We start from the raw sequence: 13,566 nt of genomic DNA, 5'->3' as shown, positions 1-13,566 counted from the left end.
CTAGCTCAACCTTGAAATCGTTATCCAAGGTTTATATGCAACGCTCTAGATTTCTTCATCATTTCTACTCACAATTCTAGGGAAAGGCCGGAGAAGACTTCCTTGGTTGACTCTCCTTTCTTTTTGCAATTGGCATAGTGGGGGGACCCGAGAAAAGTGCGGTTTACGTGCGCGCATTCGTGTAAGGAAAGATCTAGGCAATTGCGAATTGGTGTTTCTTAGACGTGGCTGCTATTGACTCGCTTAGGCCGCATGATATGAAACGAAGAAAGTAATACAGAAGCTTTTATTTTAAAGAAAGGTCCTTCGGCGACGAAGCTTTCGACCACTTGCGTGGTCATCAAGAAAGTAATGCAGAGAGGGACGCGAGTCTTCTTTAGATAGATGGTCATTATTGTTTAGTATAATAATCCAAGTCTTCGATGCTGCTTCTACTTGTGGTTATATCTGGTTATATTAGTGCAGCGTTGTGAACGGTGAATAAATAAATGATCGGATATAGGATTGGCCAGGGTGGGCCTCACAAACGGAGTAACTTGGCACAACCCATAGTAATTAAGGGTTCATTTGGGTTGAATAGACCTGGATTTATGGGAGAGACGGATGGGCTGGCTTGGTTCAAGCTTGACCTGTTCTACTCTATACTGGAAAGCAGAGCGATATTTCAAGAATACTATATCCAAAATTTCAAATTGAAATGTGTAAATTTGGCTCGGACATGAGTTTATGCTTTTGCAACTGGAGTGTGGACACGTGTGATCCAACATAAGGATGCAACAAGGATGGATCGGGTTGGGTGACAAGCCACTTTTGATTTGACATTATTCAAATTCTAGCTACGAACTTAGGGATTGAGAATTCTTGGATATTAGCCGGGGCCTCATGTACCATTCCACCAATCATAGCTTCCATAAATTTGGTGTGTTGAGCAAGGTATGGACTTCCTAAATCTAATTTTCTAAACCTAGGCACGCCTTATCTCATGGACTCATAATCTAAAAGTGTAAGATATTGAAAGGACCAGCCAGAGCTGGTAAACCTACGTGGTACGTTTTTTTAGTTGGTCAATGTAGGATTATGATAATTTTCTCTACCCAATTATATGGTGCCCTCATCATAGTTAGCTCCTACAGTCCTACTCAAAATAGGGGAGCTTACCCATGGCCCAAGTCCTACTCGACTCTGATATCTCTTAGTGAGGAGCCCACATGACTGATAAAGGTCGTGACCCACAATAGACCTTGCTTTCATACCATGGATTCACAGTTTGAAAACTTAAGCTGTTGTGACTTACAATAAACCTATGTGGCATTTTTTGTGTTAAGTCAATCTGGGACTAGATACTTAACAATTAACTTGCCCAAACCTAAGTGTATGTGTTGAAAAAAGAAGAATGAGAGAAGAGAATTGTATTTCTACCCCTTTTTACAATGTATAGGAGCAGCCTTTATATAGTACTAGAAGGTTGCCAAAGTTTGGTAAGGCCGACTATATTGTTTAGCATAATTAATCACAAATTAATCAAGGTGAAGTTTGGTAAAGTTGATTAAGTTTGGCACAATCAGCCTTTATGGAGGCAGACTATGTTTGGCACAATTAATTACAAATCAATCAAGGGTCCTACAATGATTCTAACATCCCCTTTCAAACTCAAGGTGGTAAAGTGGATACAAACTTGAGTTTGAAAACAAGAGATCGAAAAATGCCAGAAGGATTAGCTTTGGTGAAGATGTCTACAGGAAGAACAATTCTCAAAGAGAAGGCAATTGAAGTTCAATGATGCTCGTAGACGAAAGCATCATAAAAAAAGAGCAAGAGACCTCGATCGGAATAATGAAGGAGCTAGGGGCAGCAAATAAAATCGAAGATTGAGGACTGGGGCGGCACCATGTAGATGTACGCCTCCATGATCGAGAGTGGGACTGTGTCTGCTGAGTTTACCTTCGTTAAGCTTTTGACGAGACAGTGTGGCGTGCTACTGTTGGAGTTTGAAGTGGAATTATGCCTGCCCAGTTTACCTTCGCTAAGCTTTTAACGAAACGGTATGGCACGCTGCTGCTGAGTTTGGAGCAGGACCGTGCCTGCCAAGTTTATCTTCGCCAAGCCTCGGACGAGATGGTGTGGCACGATGCTGGGGTTTGGAGCGGGACCATCCCTATCGAGTTTACTTTCATCAAGCTTCTGACGAGATGGTGTAGCACGCTGCTTGGGTTTGGAGCGGGACCGACTTGCCGAGTTTACCTTCGCCAAGCTTTTGATGAGACGATGTGCCACATTGTTGCTGGGGTTTGGAGTAGGACCGCGCCTGCCGAGTTTACCTTTGTCAAGTTTCTAACGAGATGGTGTAGTGCACTGCTGAGGTTTAGAGCTGGACTGCGCCTGCCTAGTTTACCTTCACCAAGCTTCTGATGAGACGGTGTGAAGCACTGCTGGGGTTTGGAACGGGACCATGCCTACCGAGTTTACCTTTGCTAAGTTTCTGACGAGATGGTGCGGCACATTGCTGGGGTTTAAAGCGGGACCGCGCCTGCTGAGTTTAGCTTCGCCAAGCTTCTGATGAGATGGCGTAGCGCGCTGCTTCATGCTCAACGATGCTGGAATCTTCTCGCGGAGGATAGGGGATTGCTGGAAGACATCAACTTTCTTCTTTGGATTGCTCAACCAGAGAAGGTCATACATCACGGCACACCCAAAATCATTTGGGATGCCGAACGACGCAACAAAAAGAGCCAGGCCCAAATTATCCACAACCGTCGCGGACTTGATGCCACCCTTTGCAACAAGCATGCTCCTCCAGGTGAGGGCAACCACCATGGCATCCTGCTTGATAGAGGATTTTCCTTTGAGGGTAAACTGGAGAGGATGTAAAACTCTAGAATGTGAATGCATGCACGACGGTCGGTCGACAATCATCGTGGGATTGTGCTCATCGGCCTTGCTACCCTGAAGGTAGAATCTCCCAATGGAATTAAAGACTAGCCTGGCCGGGCTAGGGGCGCGCCGGAAGGTGGCAGGGACTTCTCTGCGGAGCCAATTGAGTTCAGAGAGGTGGGTGGTGATGAACTTGCGGAGGAAACGGGGGCCATGGTCTCGCAAATCGAGTGGAGCTCCGCTCGGGGGTCATCCAACGATGGCTTTTCTTGGCTAGAGTTTGCTTCTTCTTTCACTGCCATGGCTGCCACTTTCTCGCCGTCGGAGGTTTGGAGGGCGTCGAGATCCTTGGAGCGGGCATTGACGGAGGCATCGAGCTTGAGGTCGCTGGCATTGACAGCGAGATGGTGTAGGTGGAGTTCCTGTCCACCTCATATCTCCCCTTCACCGTAGCCTTCATCTTGCCCTCTCATGCTCTCGCTCTCTCGTCACTCCCCGTTGTTCCTTACATGCGACGGACGCCGATGGGGATCGAGGGAAAAAAGAGAGTGTTAGCTTAGCTTTATCCTAGCTGTATATTAGCTAAGCTAGTGACATTACTATATATGACCTGACACTGTAGCCATTTTAATACCTGACACTGTAGCCGTTGTAACTGTACATGAGCTGTATACGATAGCGACCTTCCCTTATAAAAGATGGGCTATGGCTGTTTCCTAATACAACAAGAAAGGATCTTTTTCTTCTCTACTTCTCTTCCTCCCCTCCCCCTCTTTTTTTAACATGGTATTAGAGACTCACCTTCTCTAGCTCTATGAGAGTCTCTTTCCCATCTGGATGGGTCCCCTCTTCCTTTGTGCCGAGAACCTTCTTCTCCCATCCCTCTTCCCTTCGAGCTAGCGGCCAGCAGCAATGAAAGGTTCTTCCTGATCAGCAGCTCCGTGCTCTTCTGATACTTTCGAATCTCCCAAAGAGCTACCGTTCCTAGACGGTAGCGGTGGGGCTTTTTCACTCCGCCGGTGGTCGGCGCCGATTTCCTCATTGTCTTGGTGGTGAGCTGCTCCAGGGTGCCTTTCCACCGGTGGACTTCCGAGCGGCCCTCTCTCTCTTGCTCTCTTTTTCTCTTCCAGCAGCGGCCCCCCCTCTCCCTCTTCTCTTCTTTCAGAGGCGGAGATCCTAGAGCCTCCTCTTCTCGTAGGCCCTCGTCGGTGACTTCTTCTTCGGCGGCAGCAAGCACGGCAGCACCGCCGGGATCCAGCACTCCACCCTCTTCGGCGTCTCCCACCCTCCTGGAGCCTTCCTCTTCACCATAGGCAGGCTTCCGCTTCCTGAGGAGAAGCCTCGTTTTCTCCTTGAGTCGCTCGCCTACCACTCGACTGACTCCTTCCCCAACTAGTTGGGGTCCCTCTCTTCCCGAAGCCGACAAGGGAGGTGACGAAGTGGCTGTTGCACATCTCCTCTCCTCCATCTCACCTCGCTAACGCCAGCCGAAGAGTCTCCCTCTTTCACTTTTCCTCCACTTTCTCCTCAGGCGAAGAGACGGGAAGAGAGAGGAGAACGGGGCCTGAGGCTGCCATTGTCGTTGTCATCACGGCAAGCTCCTCTAAGACCAAGGCTTAGTGGAGACCTTCTTGAAGACCCTCTCCTCCGATGACCTTTGCGTCGTCTCCCACACGCCCTGCCTCTAGAAATCCCAGTAGGCCGCCTACACCCCGTTGCTTGGGCCACGTCCAGCAGCGTCCTTACACGTCCAACAACATCTTCAATACATAAGATCCACTCTCACTCTCACATTTATTTCTAAAGAGTTCGTTGGCATCCCGAAGCAATCAAGTGATATTAGACACTAATAAAAACAAACAAACTTGTCATGCTACTAGTCGAGGTGCTTTTATTGATATGGTTATGGCCACATCAACTGGTATTTTACCTACTCCCCTTATTTATTTTGAAAGAAAGTCTAGCAAATTTTAGGGACGGTGTTTTCATTGTGGCAAAATAGGCCATAAGATCTTAGAGTATAGAAAGAAACAATCTGAGGAGAAAGCAGCTCAGAAAGCTCAGGCGGCCTCGTCACATCGGACTGTAGCTGTTGCTTCTATTGTTTTGTTAGCATTTGCATCTTCTTCTTCTATACCCACTTCAGCCATAACTACAGCAGATATTGAGGCAATAGTTTATCAGATTCTATCTCGCACTACTCTCTCAACCACCTCAGGTAAACCTTCCTCTTGGTTCATTGACTTCGTATGTTGTAATCACATGACCTCTAATCCCTCTTTAGTTTTCTTGAAAACTAACTTGAATTCTGTTCCGTTATTTACACTGCTAATGGCTTCCATATGACTGTTAGCCATGTAGGTTCTGTCTCTACTTCTACCTTGTCTTTACCAAATACATATCTTGTTCCGAAATTATCTTTTAACTTGCTATCTGTTGGTCAACTTGTGGAACATGGCCTTAAAGGTACCTTTACTGACAAAGATTGTGATGTGCAGGATCAGAAAATGGGTTAGCTCGTTGGGATTGGGCGTAAAGTTGGTCGTCTGTTTGAGCGCACATCATTACATGTACCTAGCTCTAGTCCTATTCCATTAGTTGCTGCTGTCTCCTCGAGTCTTTGGCATTCTCGTTTGGGGCATTCTTCCTTGTCTCGTGTCCAGTCTTTGGCTTCGAGCGGTTATTTGGAAAAAGTTAACTTTCAACTTTTTGATTGTGTCTCCTGTCAATTAGGTAAACAAAATGCTCTGCCCTTTAATAAAAACATTTCTTTCTCCACTGCACCTTTTGATTTGATACACTCTGATATTTGGGGACATGCTCCTGTTGCGACTAAGGAAGGATCATGATATTTTGTGTTGTTTATTGATGACTACTCATGGTATACATGGCTTTATCTTTTACGTGATCGCTCTGAGTTGCTTGACACTTTTCATGATTTTCAGCAGATGCTTAAAACCCAGTGTGGTTAATCCATAAAAGTTTTTCGTGGTGACAACGCCATGGAATATACCTCTACCTCATTCATAAAAGTACTTAAACAAAATGGAACAGTATTCCATCATTCTTGCCCTTACACCTCTCTGCAGAATGGTCGTGCCGAACAAAAGCATCGATACATCTTGGACATTGTAAGATCCCTGAGTTTTTCTGGGGAGAGGCTGCTCTTACAGCAGTCTATACCATCAATCAGGTACCTTCTCCCACGATCTTAAATAAATCACCATATGAGGTTCTTTATGAGAAGGTTCCTAATTACTCTTTCCTAAAAGATTTTAGTTGTGTTTGTTTTGTTATACTTTCTTCACATGAGCGTACTAAACTTGAACCACGCTCACGTCTCTGCTATTTTTTTGGTTATGGTATCGAATATAAAGGTTATCGTTGTTATGATCCTATTGCCAAGCGACTTCGTATATCCTGACATGTTCAATTTTGGAAACACAAAATATTTACTACCATCTCTCTGCTCTCTACGGGTCCTCCTCCGTATTCTCCTATCTTCCATAACCCCATTGTTGATCTCTTCCCAGGCCCCTTTTCAGTTGCAGGTGATGGGAGCTCATCAGGCAATCTCTCAATGACACTAGGTCTAGATCGTCCACTGATCTGATCATCACAACTAGATCATCCAAGCCTTTTCTCAGTACTACCCTTCCCGCTCTAGTAGGGTAAGATCCATCCCATCTCATCTCAATGATTATCACTGTTTTTATGCTCTTGCTACCCTCTATGAGCCTCGCAATTATCGCAAGGCCAATTCTAATCCTCTTTGGCAAAAGCCATGTCTGATGAACTCCAAGCTCTACATAATACGCATACATGGGACCTGACTGACTTGCCTCCTAGAAAGACTGCAGTAGGATGTAAGTGGGTGTATAAGATCAAGACTCATGCTGATGGTTCAGTAGATCGCTACAACACTCGTCTGGTGGCTCGAGGATTTACATATGAGTATGGTATTGACTATGAGGAGACTTTTTCTCTAGTCGCACATCATACACTTTTCGTTCCTTACTTGCAGTTGCAGCTGTCAAGTAATGAAAGATGCATCAGATGGATGTTAAGAATACTTTCCTCAATGGTGATTTCGCCGAGGAAGTATACCTACAGCCTCCTCTAGGTCTTGCTCATCCACAGGGGAAGGTTTGTCGTCTTGGAAAGGCGCTCTATGGCCTCAAGCAATCTCCTCGAGCTTGGTTTTCCAAGTTCAGTTCAGTCCTCACTCAACAGGGTTTCACTCCTAGTGCATATGACTCTACGCTATTTCTTTGCCGATCTAAGGCTGGTATTGTTCTTCTCTTGCTATATGTGGATGATATGGTTATTACTGGAGATGACGTATCAGAAATTTATACACTTTAGCAGTTTCTTGGACAGCAGTTTGAGATGAAGGATTTAGGATCCCTCAGCTACTTTCTTGGTCTCGAGGTAACATCCAGCTCAGATGGCTACTATCTTTCATAGGCTAAGTATGCTTCCGAGTTGATATCTCATGCTGGGTTGACGATAACAAGACCATGGATAGTCCTCTGAAAATAAATGCTAAGCTTCTTCCCACAGATGGTGAATTATTGACAGATGCAACTCTATATCGGCAGCTGGTTGGCAGTCTCATCCACCTGACTGTGACATGCCCTGATATTTCTTATGCAGTCACCTTAGTTAGTCAGTTTATGCATGCTCCACGCTCTACACACTATGCAGCAGTCCTACGTATCCTTCAGTACATTAAGAGTACATTGTTTCACGGCCTTCATTTCTCAGCCTACTCCACTTTAGATATACAAGCCTATTCTGATGCTGATTGGGCTAGAGATCCTACAGATCGTCGTTCTACCACAGGCTATTGTTTCTTGCTTGGATCATCTCTTATCTCTTAAAAAAGCAAGAAGCAAACAGTTATCTTTCACTCCAGTACAGAGGCTGAGTATCATGCACTGGCAGGTACTACCTCTGAGTTCTTGTGGCTTCGATGGCTACTGCATGATATGGGTGTTCCTTTGACTAGCAGTTCCCTCTTCATTGTGATAATGTAAGTGCCATACAGATTGCTCGTAACAATATGTTTCATGAGCGAACGAAGCATATTGAGATAGATTGTCACTTCATTCGGTATCATATCAAGCAAGGTACTCTTCAGTTGATATATGTTGCTTCTGCGGAATAGCTTGCTGATATTTTTACGAAGGCACATCCACCAGGGCGTCACCGTGATATGGTTCACAAACTCAAGATGGCATCTTCACTCCCATATTGAGTTTGAGGGAGGATATTAGCTTAGCTGTACATTAGCTTAGCTAGTGACGTGACGGTATTGTTGGGATCCCGTTAAGTTGTGGCCCACATTGACAAATGGCGTCAATATGGTTTAAGTGGGAGAATGTTGGATCTTGTTTAATTAAACCCTAATCCACTATAGCCATTGTAATACTTGACACTGTAGTCGTTGTAACTATACATGAGTTGTATACGATAGCAACCTTCCTCTTATAAAAGATGGCCTATGGTTTTCCTAATGTAACAAGAAAGGATCTTTTTCTTCTCCACATCTCTTCGTCCCCTCCCCCTCCTTTTTTTTAATAGAGAGGAAGCAGCGGCAGGAGGACGCTGGCGCAGGGCTTCGCCAGTTCCGTCTTCAGGGTTTTCCCTTTCTTGGGAGCCTCTGCAAACAGGGAGCACACGGGAGGAGGGAGGGCACGGGAAGAAAAAGAGTTGTTTTTCTTTTGTGTGTGTTTGTGTTGTTCTCGACTTGGGAACAGCCCCTTGAGCCCCTTTCCCACGTGAAGCAAACCACCCATCTTCACAGGAAGCCAACTTCGGGAGAGAGAACACCAAGCCCCCCGAGCCCCCATGGCATCATAACATTCAAGCGGGCGCCGCCACTTTTCAATCGAAAGTCAAATAAAAAATAATTAAAAAAATAAAATAAAAAAATTAAAGAAAGAGAGAAAAAGGCTAAAATTTTATTAAAATCTCAATGAGAAGAAAAAGGCTTTAAAGCCGCCTAGGTCGGAGCTCCGGCTACCCCCCAAATGAGACAGAAGAAATAGAGGATCTGCAAGCGACGACAATCACAACAAGGGCAGAAGAGATGATTGTAGCAGCTTACATGATCGGTGGCTCTGATACCATGTTCAAAAAAGAAGAATGAGAGAAGAGAATTGTATTTCTGTTCCTTTTTATCATATATAGGAGCAGTCTTTATATAGTACTAGAAGGCTGACGAAGTTTAGTAAGACCAACTATGTTTGGCAAAATTAATCATAAATCAATTAAGGTAAAATTTGGCATAATCAGTTTTTATGGAGGCTGACTATGTTTGGCACAATCAATCACAAATCAATCAAGGTGAAATTGGTAAGGCCGACTAAATTTGGCACAATTAGCCTTTATGAAGGTCGGCTATGTTTGGCACAATCAATCACAAATCAATCAATAGTGCTGTAATAAATTTAACAGTATGCTTAGCCACAATTTATTCAATCTAGAGGCTCCGATCTTTTGCCCCGTACCGACGACTTGAAGGCTGGTCCAACACAGCCTTGATATAATTGTTAATTAAATATGTGCCCATCTAATTGAAATCTGTGCTTAACAGATAGTTCCACATAGGCTTTTTATGGGTTCGGATGGAACCTATCATGATATCATCTGTTACATATAGAATCCAAGGTCTATTATCCAGTGCATCCTGCTCCAATGAAAACTCTTCCTTCGCCCGTGCAGCAGAGTTGAACCATCCAAGAATTTTGATGTTTGATGCTATGGTGCCCTGTACAACGCCATGTAAAATTTGCATGGTGAACAAATAATAAATAGGATAGGTTCTCTAACCATCACTGCAGATTTTCTTGCAATTGGGCTGCCAATAACTTAATTTCTTGTTAATATCCTTGGAAGGAGGTGGAGAACAAAATCCTAGCACACTTCTCCATATACAATTAATGAATCTATTTCATTCTTTGAAAAGAACATATAAATTAATTTTTTTATGGAACGGGAGGCTTCACCACCAGGATTCTATTAAAATATTAAGTACATAGTCTGTGGCAATATCATCTCAGCTTAAAACCGTGTAATTATGTGGTGCCTCGGGGGAAACCTCGACGGTTACACTCCATAGAGAAGGCCGCCAATATTTGCATATTGAGGCAGGCTTAGGAACCTGCGGCTGATCTTTCATGCAAAGCCATAGAAATTAATTAACGAGCAAGAAATATACACCTTATTATATAACAAATCAAACGCTCTAAAGTTGAACCTAACCACCACCACCGCAACCGCCGCCGCCGCCGCCGCCACCGCCACCACCGCCACAACCTCCACCACTAGCACCGCCGCCGCCGCCGCTAACAGCGGCTAGGACAGCAACGGCGGCACCAACAGCAAGCCCGACTCCTGCACTACTTCTCTTTGTTTGAACACCACTGCTGGTGCCTCCTGTTCTTGGAACGCCCCCGCTACCATAATACACGACGTTGTTGCTTGGCTTAGGCCTCTTTGGGCGCCGGCCACAATTGAAGACGACCATAGCCATGATAGAGATTACCGCGGCAGCCACGAAAAGCATGGAAGGTATTCCCGAGAATGGAGAAGACAGAGAATTGCTTCCACGGTCATTGCCATCCGACATGCTTAGCATCCTAGCCATCTTCTCGTTCTTTCAATTGTTTGCCAAACTAAGGGCATATATATATATATATATATATATATATATATAGTCATGGTCTTGATCTTCAAAATATATTTTAAAATTGTATTGGCTAGGAAGTCTTCATGATGATTTCTTTGGAACTTCATGGATGCTTGTGATCAGGTCGTTGTTTGATCGTCAAAGTCTACCGTTGAGTTTCAATCAACAAAAATAAAGTCTTCCATGGAGGCGTTGGCCAAGTCTAAAACGGGAGGCTAAACAAATGTATCAAGTTGGAACGACGTGGAGAGGGTCCCGCTTCACAACTTGTGGCAGACCACTTGGCACGAGCCAACCATTATGGATTGGGTGGATCTGGGTCCATGGTGAGAGATCCATGGGCCAGCTCGGAATTAGTTCGCATAGGAAGGATTGGTGGGCTCGGTAGGTGAAGAGCCAACTTTAATTTGATCTGCTTCGCTTCAAAATTAGCTCGACTTCTTAAATTCAAATGTTCGATTGTGCCTAACTTATTCACACCAACACCCAAGGCCTAGTATCCACTCCAAATTATCATATAATTTGGCGCACAACTTGGCCTATTAGCAGCTTGAGCTACAATATAGTTTAAATTCAAAGCGGGCCAGTAGTTTGAACCAGAGGCTGCGAACGAGCAAGCTGTTCATGAGCTAGCCCGAGGCTCGAATTTAGTTGGCTTGGTTAAGAAAGAAGCTGAGCTAAAGCTTGGCTTACCTTGCACAAGCTTGGCTAGTACAAATGGGAGATATTAATATATAAATAACGTAGATATAACAATCATAATCACAATTATTTAGCTTTCTGTCAACTAGTTAAGATCGGCTTTGTTAATACTCAATTTTTTGGTAGAATATGTGATGTTATTCCAAGTTTCTTCATTTTCTTCCTCACAATCTCCATCTATATTAATTTATTTTTTTTTTCTTTTCTTACGACCATCAATATAAATTAAAATATCTTTCTTTGCACGATCCACATCAAATATTAGTTATACATCCATATGATCTGAATTGATTTTTCATCTCTTTATCCTTATTTTTTTGCAACTTTTATAACACTTTTAATTTATTCGTTTGTTAATATGCAATCATGGTTTCACCATGTATCCTGCTGGAAAGCAAAAAATACAAATCTAAAACATCAAAAATATTAATTTATTTTTTGTTTCTTTTGCCCCATTCTCTTATTAAGAAAGAATTGGGATCCTCCCCACTCCCCGTCAGCCTCTCTTTTTGCACTAGCACTCTCAAGCAAGCTCAAGTGAAACAAGGATTGATGGCTAAGGCAACAAGGCTGGTGTTCTTACCAATTCCGGGAGTGGGTCACTTGAAATGTGTAAGTATCCAAGATCTACTTAGATTCCTCGTCTAAATCCTGACTTCCTTGTTAGGGTAAGAGTTCAAATCTGTTCAAATCTAATTATAAGCATTATGATCGGCCTATGGTCAGCCCCAATAAATCCATGCCACAGTGTTTCCTAGTCTACTTAGGTTATGTGCCAAATTCGCTTTAATACCATTTGTAACAATCGAGGATTTCGTCTAAAATAACTAGCTAGAAGGTATTATTTGGGTTCTTTAATTCTATATAAATATCTAAAATTTATCTAGCGAATAATCGGTATAGGACTAAATATATGTCCATACGGGTTCTCACACAACCGCCGTCCAATTCATCAAGCTCCCGCGGATCAACTTCTCCTTTGACGACAGTGAAGATGCGTCGCGATACTTTAGTGCTTCATCGAAGCCCAGAAGCCCGTCGTCAAGGATGCCATCCCTACTGTTGGGGGAATACAGTTTTCCCCCAAGCAATATAGTAACCCCACCTCCAAAAGGCCGCATAGCTACCGAACTTGGACGACTGAGGTTGGCGTCCGACCTCTGAACGTCCGACCTCAGAACGTCCGACCTCGAAACGTCCGACCTAGAGAATTTCCGACCCCAAAGGTCTGTCCTTGTCGACCACCTACTATGGCCGAACCCCTCCAAAGTCCGGCCGAGGGCCATATCCTGCCACTGCCCCAGCATTTATTGCGCATGACCTCTGCAAACCCCCAGTTTACTCAACAATTAATGCGACTCTCCGGCCTACTCAACTATTAATGCGCACCTCCGGCTTACTCAACAATTAATACGCATGGCTCCTATTATCTACGGACCTACGACTCTCCATGGCAAATCAGCTCAGCGGAGTCCAATCAACTGTGATAAGCCTCTGATCTCGGCCTCACCTCCGACACCAATGCAATGATTCACCCGATCGTTTGTCAGTCCAAGCAACATGCCGAGCCGTACGACGGCCTCGCCCCGTCACATCACAGGTAAACCGACTCCTCTATAAAAGGAAACCCTTGCTTCTCAAAAGGGAGGGAAGGACAAAAAACTCAAAAAATATCGTTCTCCTCTTTCTCCTTTGAACACAGATAGCCTCCTTCTGACTTAAGCATCGGAGGGCCAGCGCCGGAAAACCCGGCCACCGGCTTTTCTGCAGGCACCCTGACGGAGGACGCCGCCCGCCGACGGACCGCCACTCTCCTGTGTCCACCGCCGCTCCCTCTCCTCGACCGACGATTGCCTCCGGGTCCAATTTCCAGCAACAGTTGGCGCTAGAGGAAGGGCCCGAGTCGCGATCATGAAGTTGAGAAGTAAGGGAGCCTCCAATATCTCCCGGCGTCCCCCATAGAGTCCTGGACACTCCGTCCAGAAGTCGCCTACTCCGGCTGATCCGGATCCCCGGGTCCAGCCAGAGCAATTCAATGCTCTCGTGCAGCAAGTTCAGGCCCTGGCCGCTGCCATTCAAGGCCTGCGGCGCGAGGAGGCCTTACCAACGCTTCCCCCGCAGGCCCAGGTCTTGCCGGAGTTTCCTCCCAATGGCCCGATTCTCCCAGTCCAGAATCTTCACGGCTCCTCCAGGGCCAACAACGAAGGGCGGGCCTCCCCCCAGGGAGAGCTGCCGGGGGAAGGTCTCAACAGAAGACCCCAACCCTCTGAAGCCGAATCAGCCCCTGACCACCGTGA

General features: G+C 45.0%; 1 protein-coding gene across 1 annotated transcript; it reads right to left on the bottom strand.

Moving 5' to 3' along the window:
• Positions 1-10,135: 10,135 nt before the first annotated feature.
• On the bottom strand, positions 10,136-10,525 carry LOC103716126 (glycine-rich protein 5-like). The gene has a single exon (XM_008804000.1). The coding sequence runs from the start codon at positions 10,523-10,525 to the stop codon at positions 10,136-10,138; it is 390 nt and encodes a 129-aa protein (XP_008802222.1).
• Positions 10,526-13,566: the final 3,041 nt, after the last annotated feature.

Source organism: Phoenix dactylifera, chromosome 1 (genome assembly GCF_009389715.1).
Source record: "Phoenix dactylifera cultivar Barhee BC4 chromosome 1, palm_55x_up_171113_PBpolish2nd_filt_p, whole genome shotgun sequence".
In the NCBI taxonomy this organism is placed as follows: domain Eukaryota; kingdom Viridiplantae; phylum Streptophyta; class Magnoliopsida; order Arecales; family Arecaceae; genus Phoenix; species Phoenix dactylifera.
This window is presented reverse-complemented; position numbering and strand designations above follow the sequence as displayed.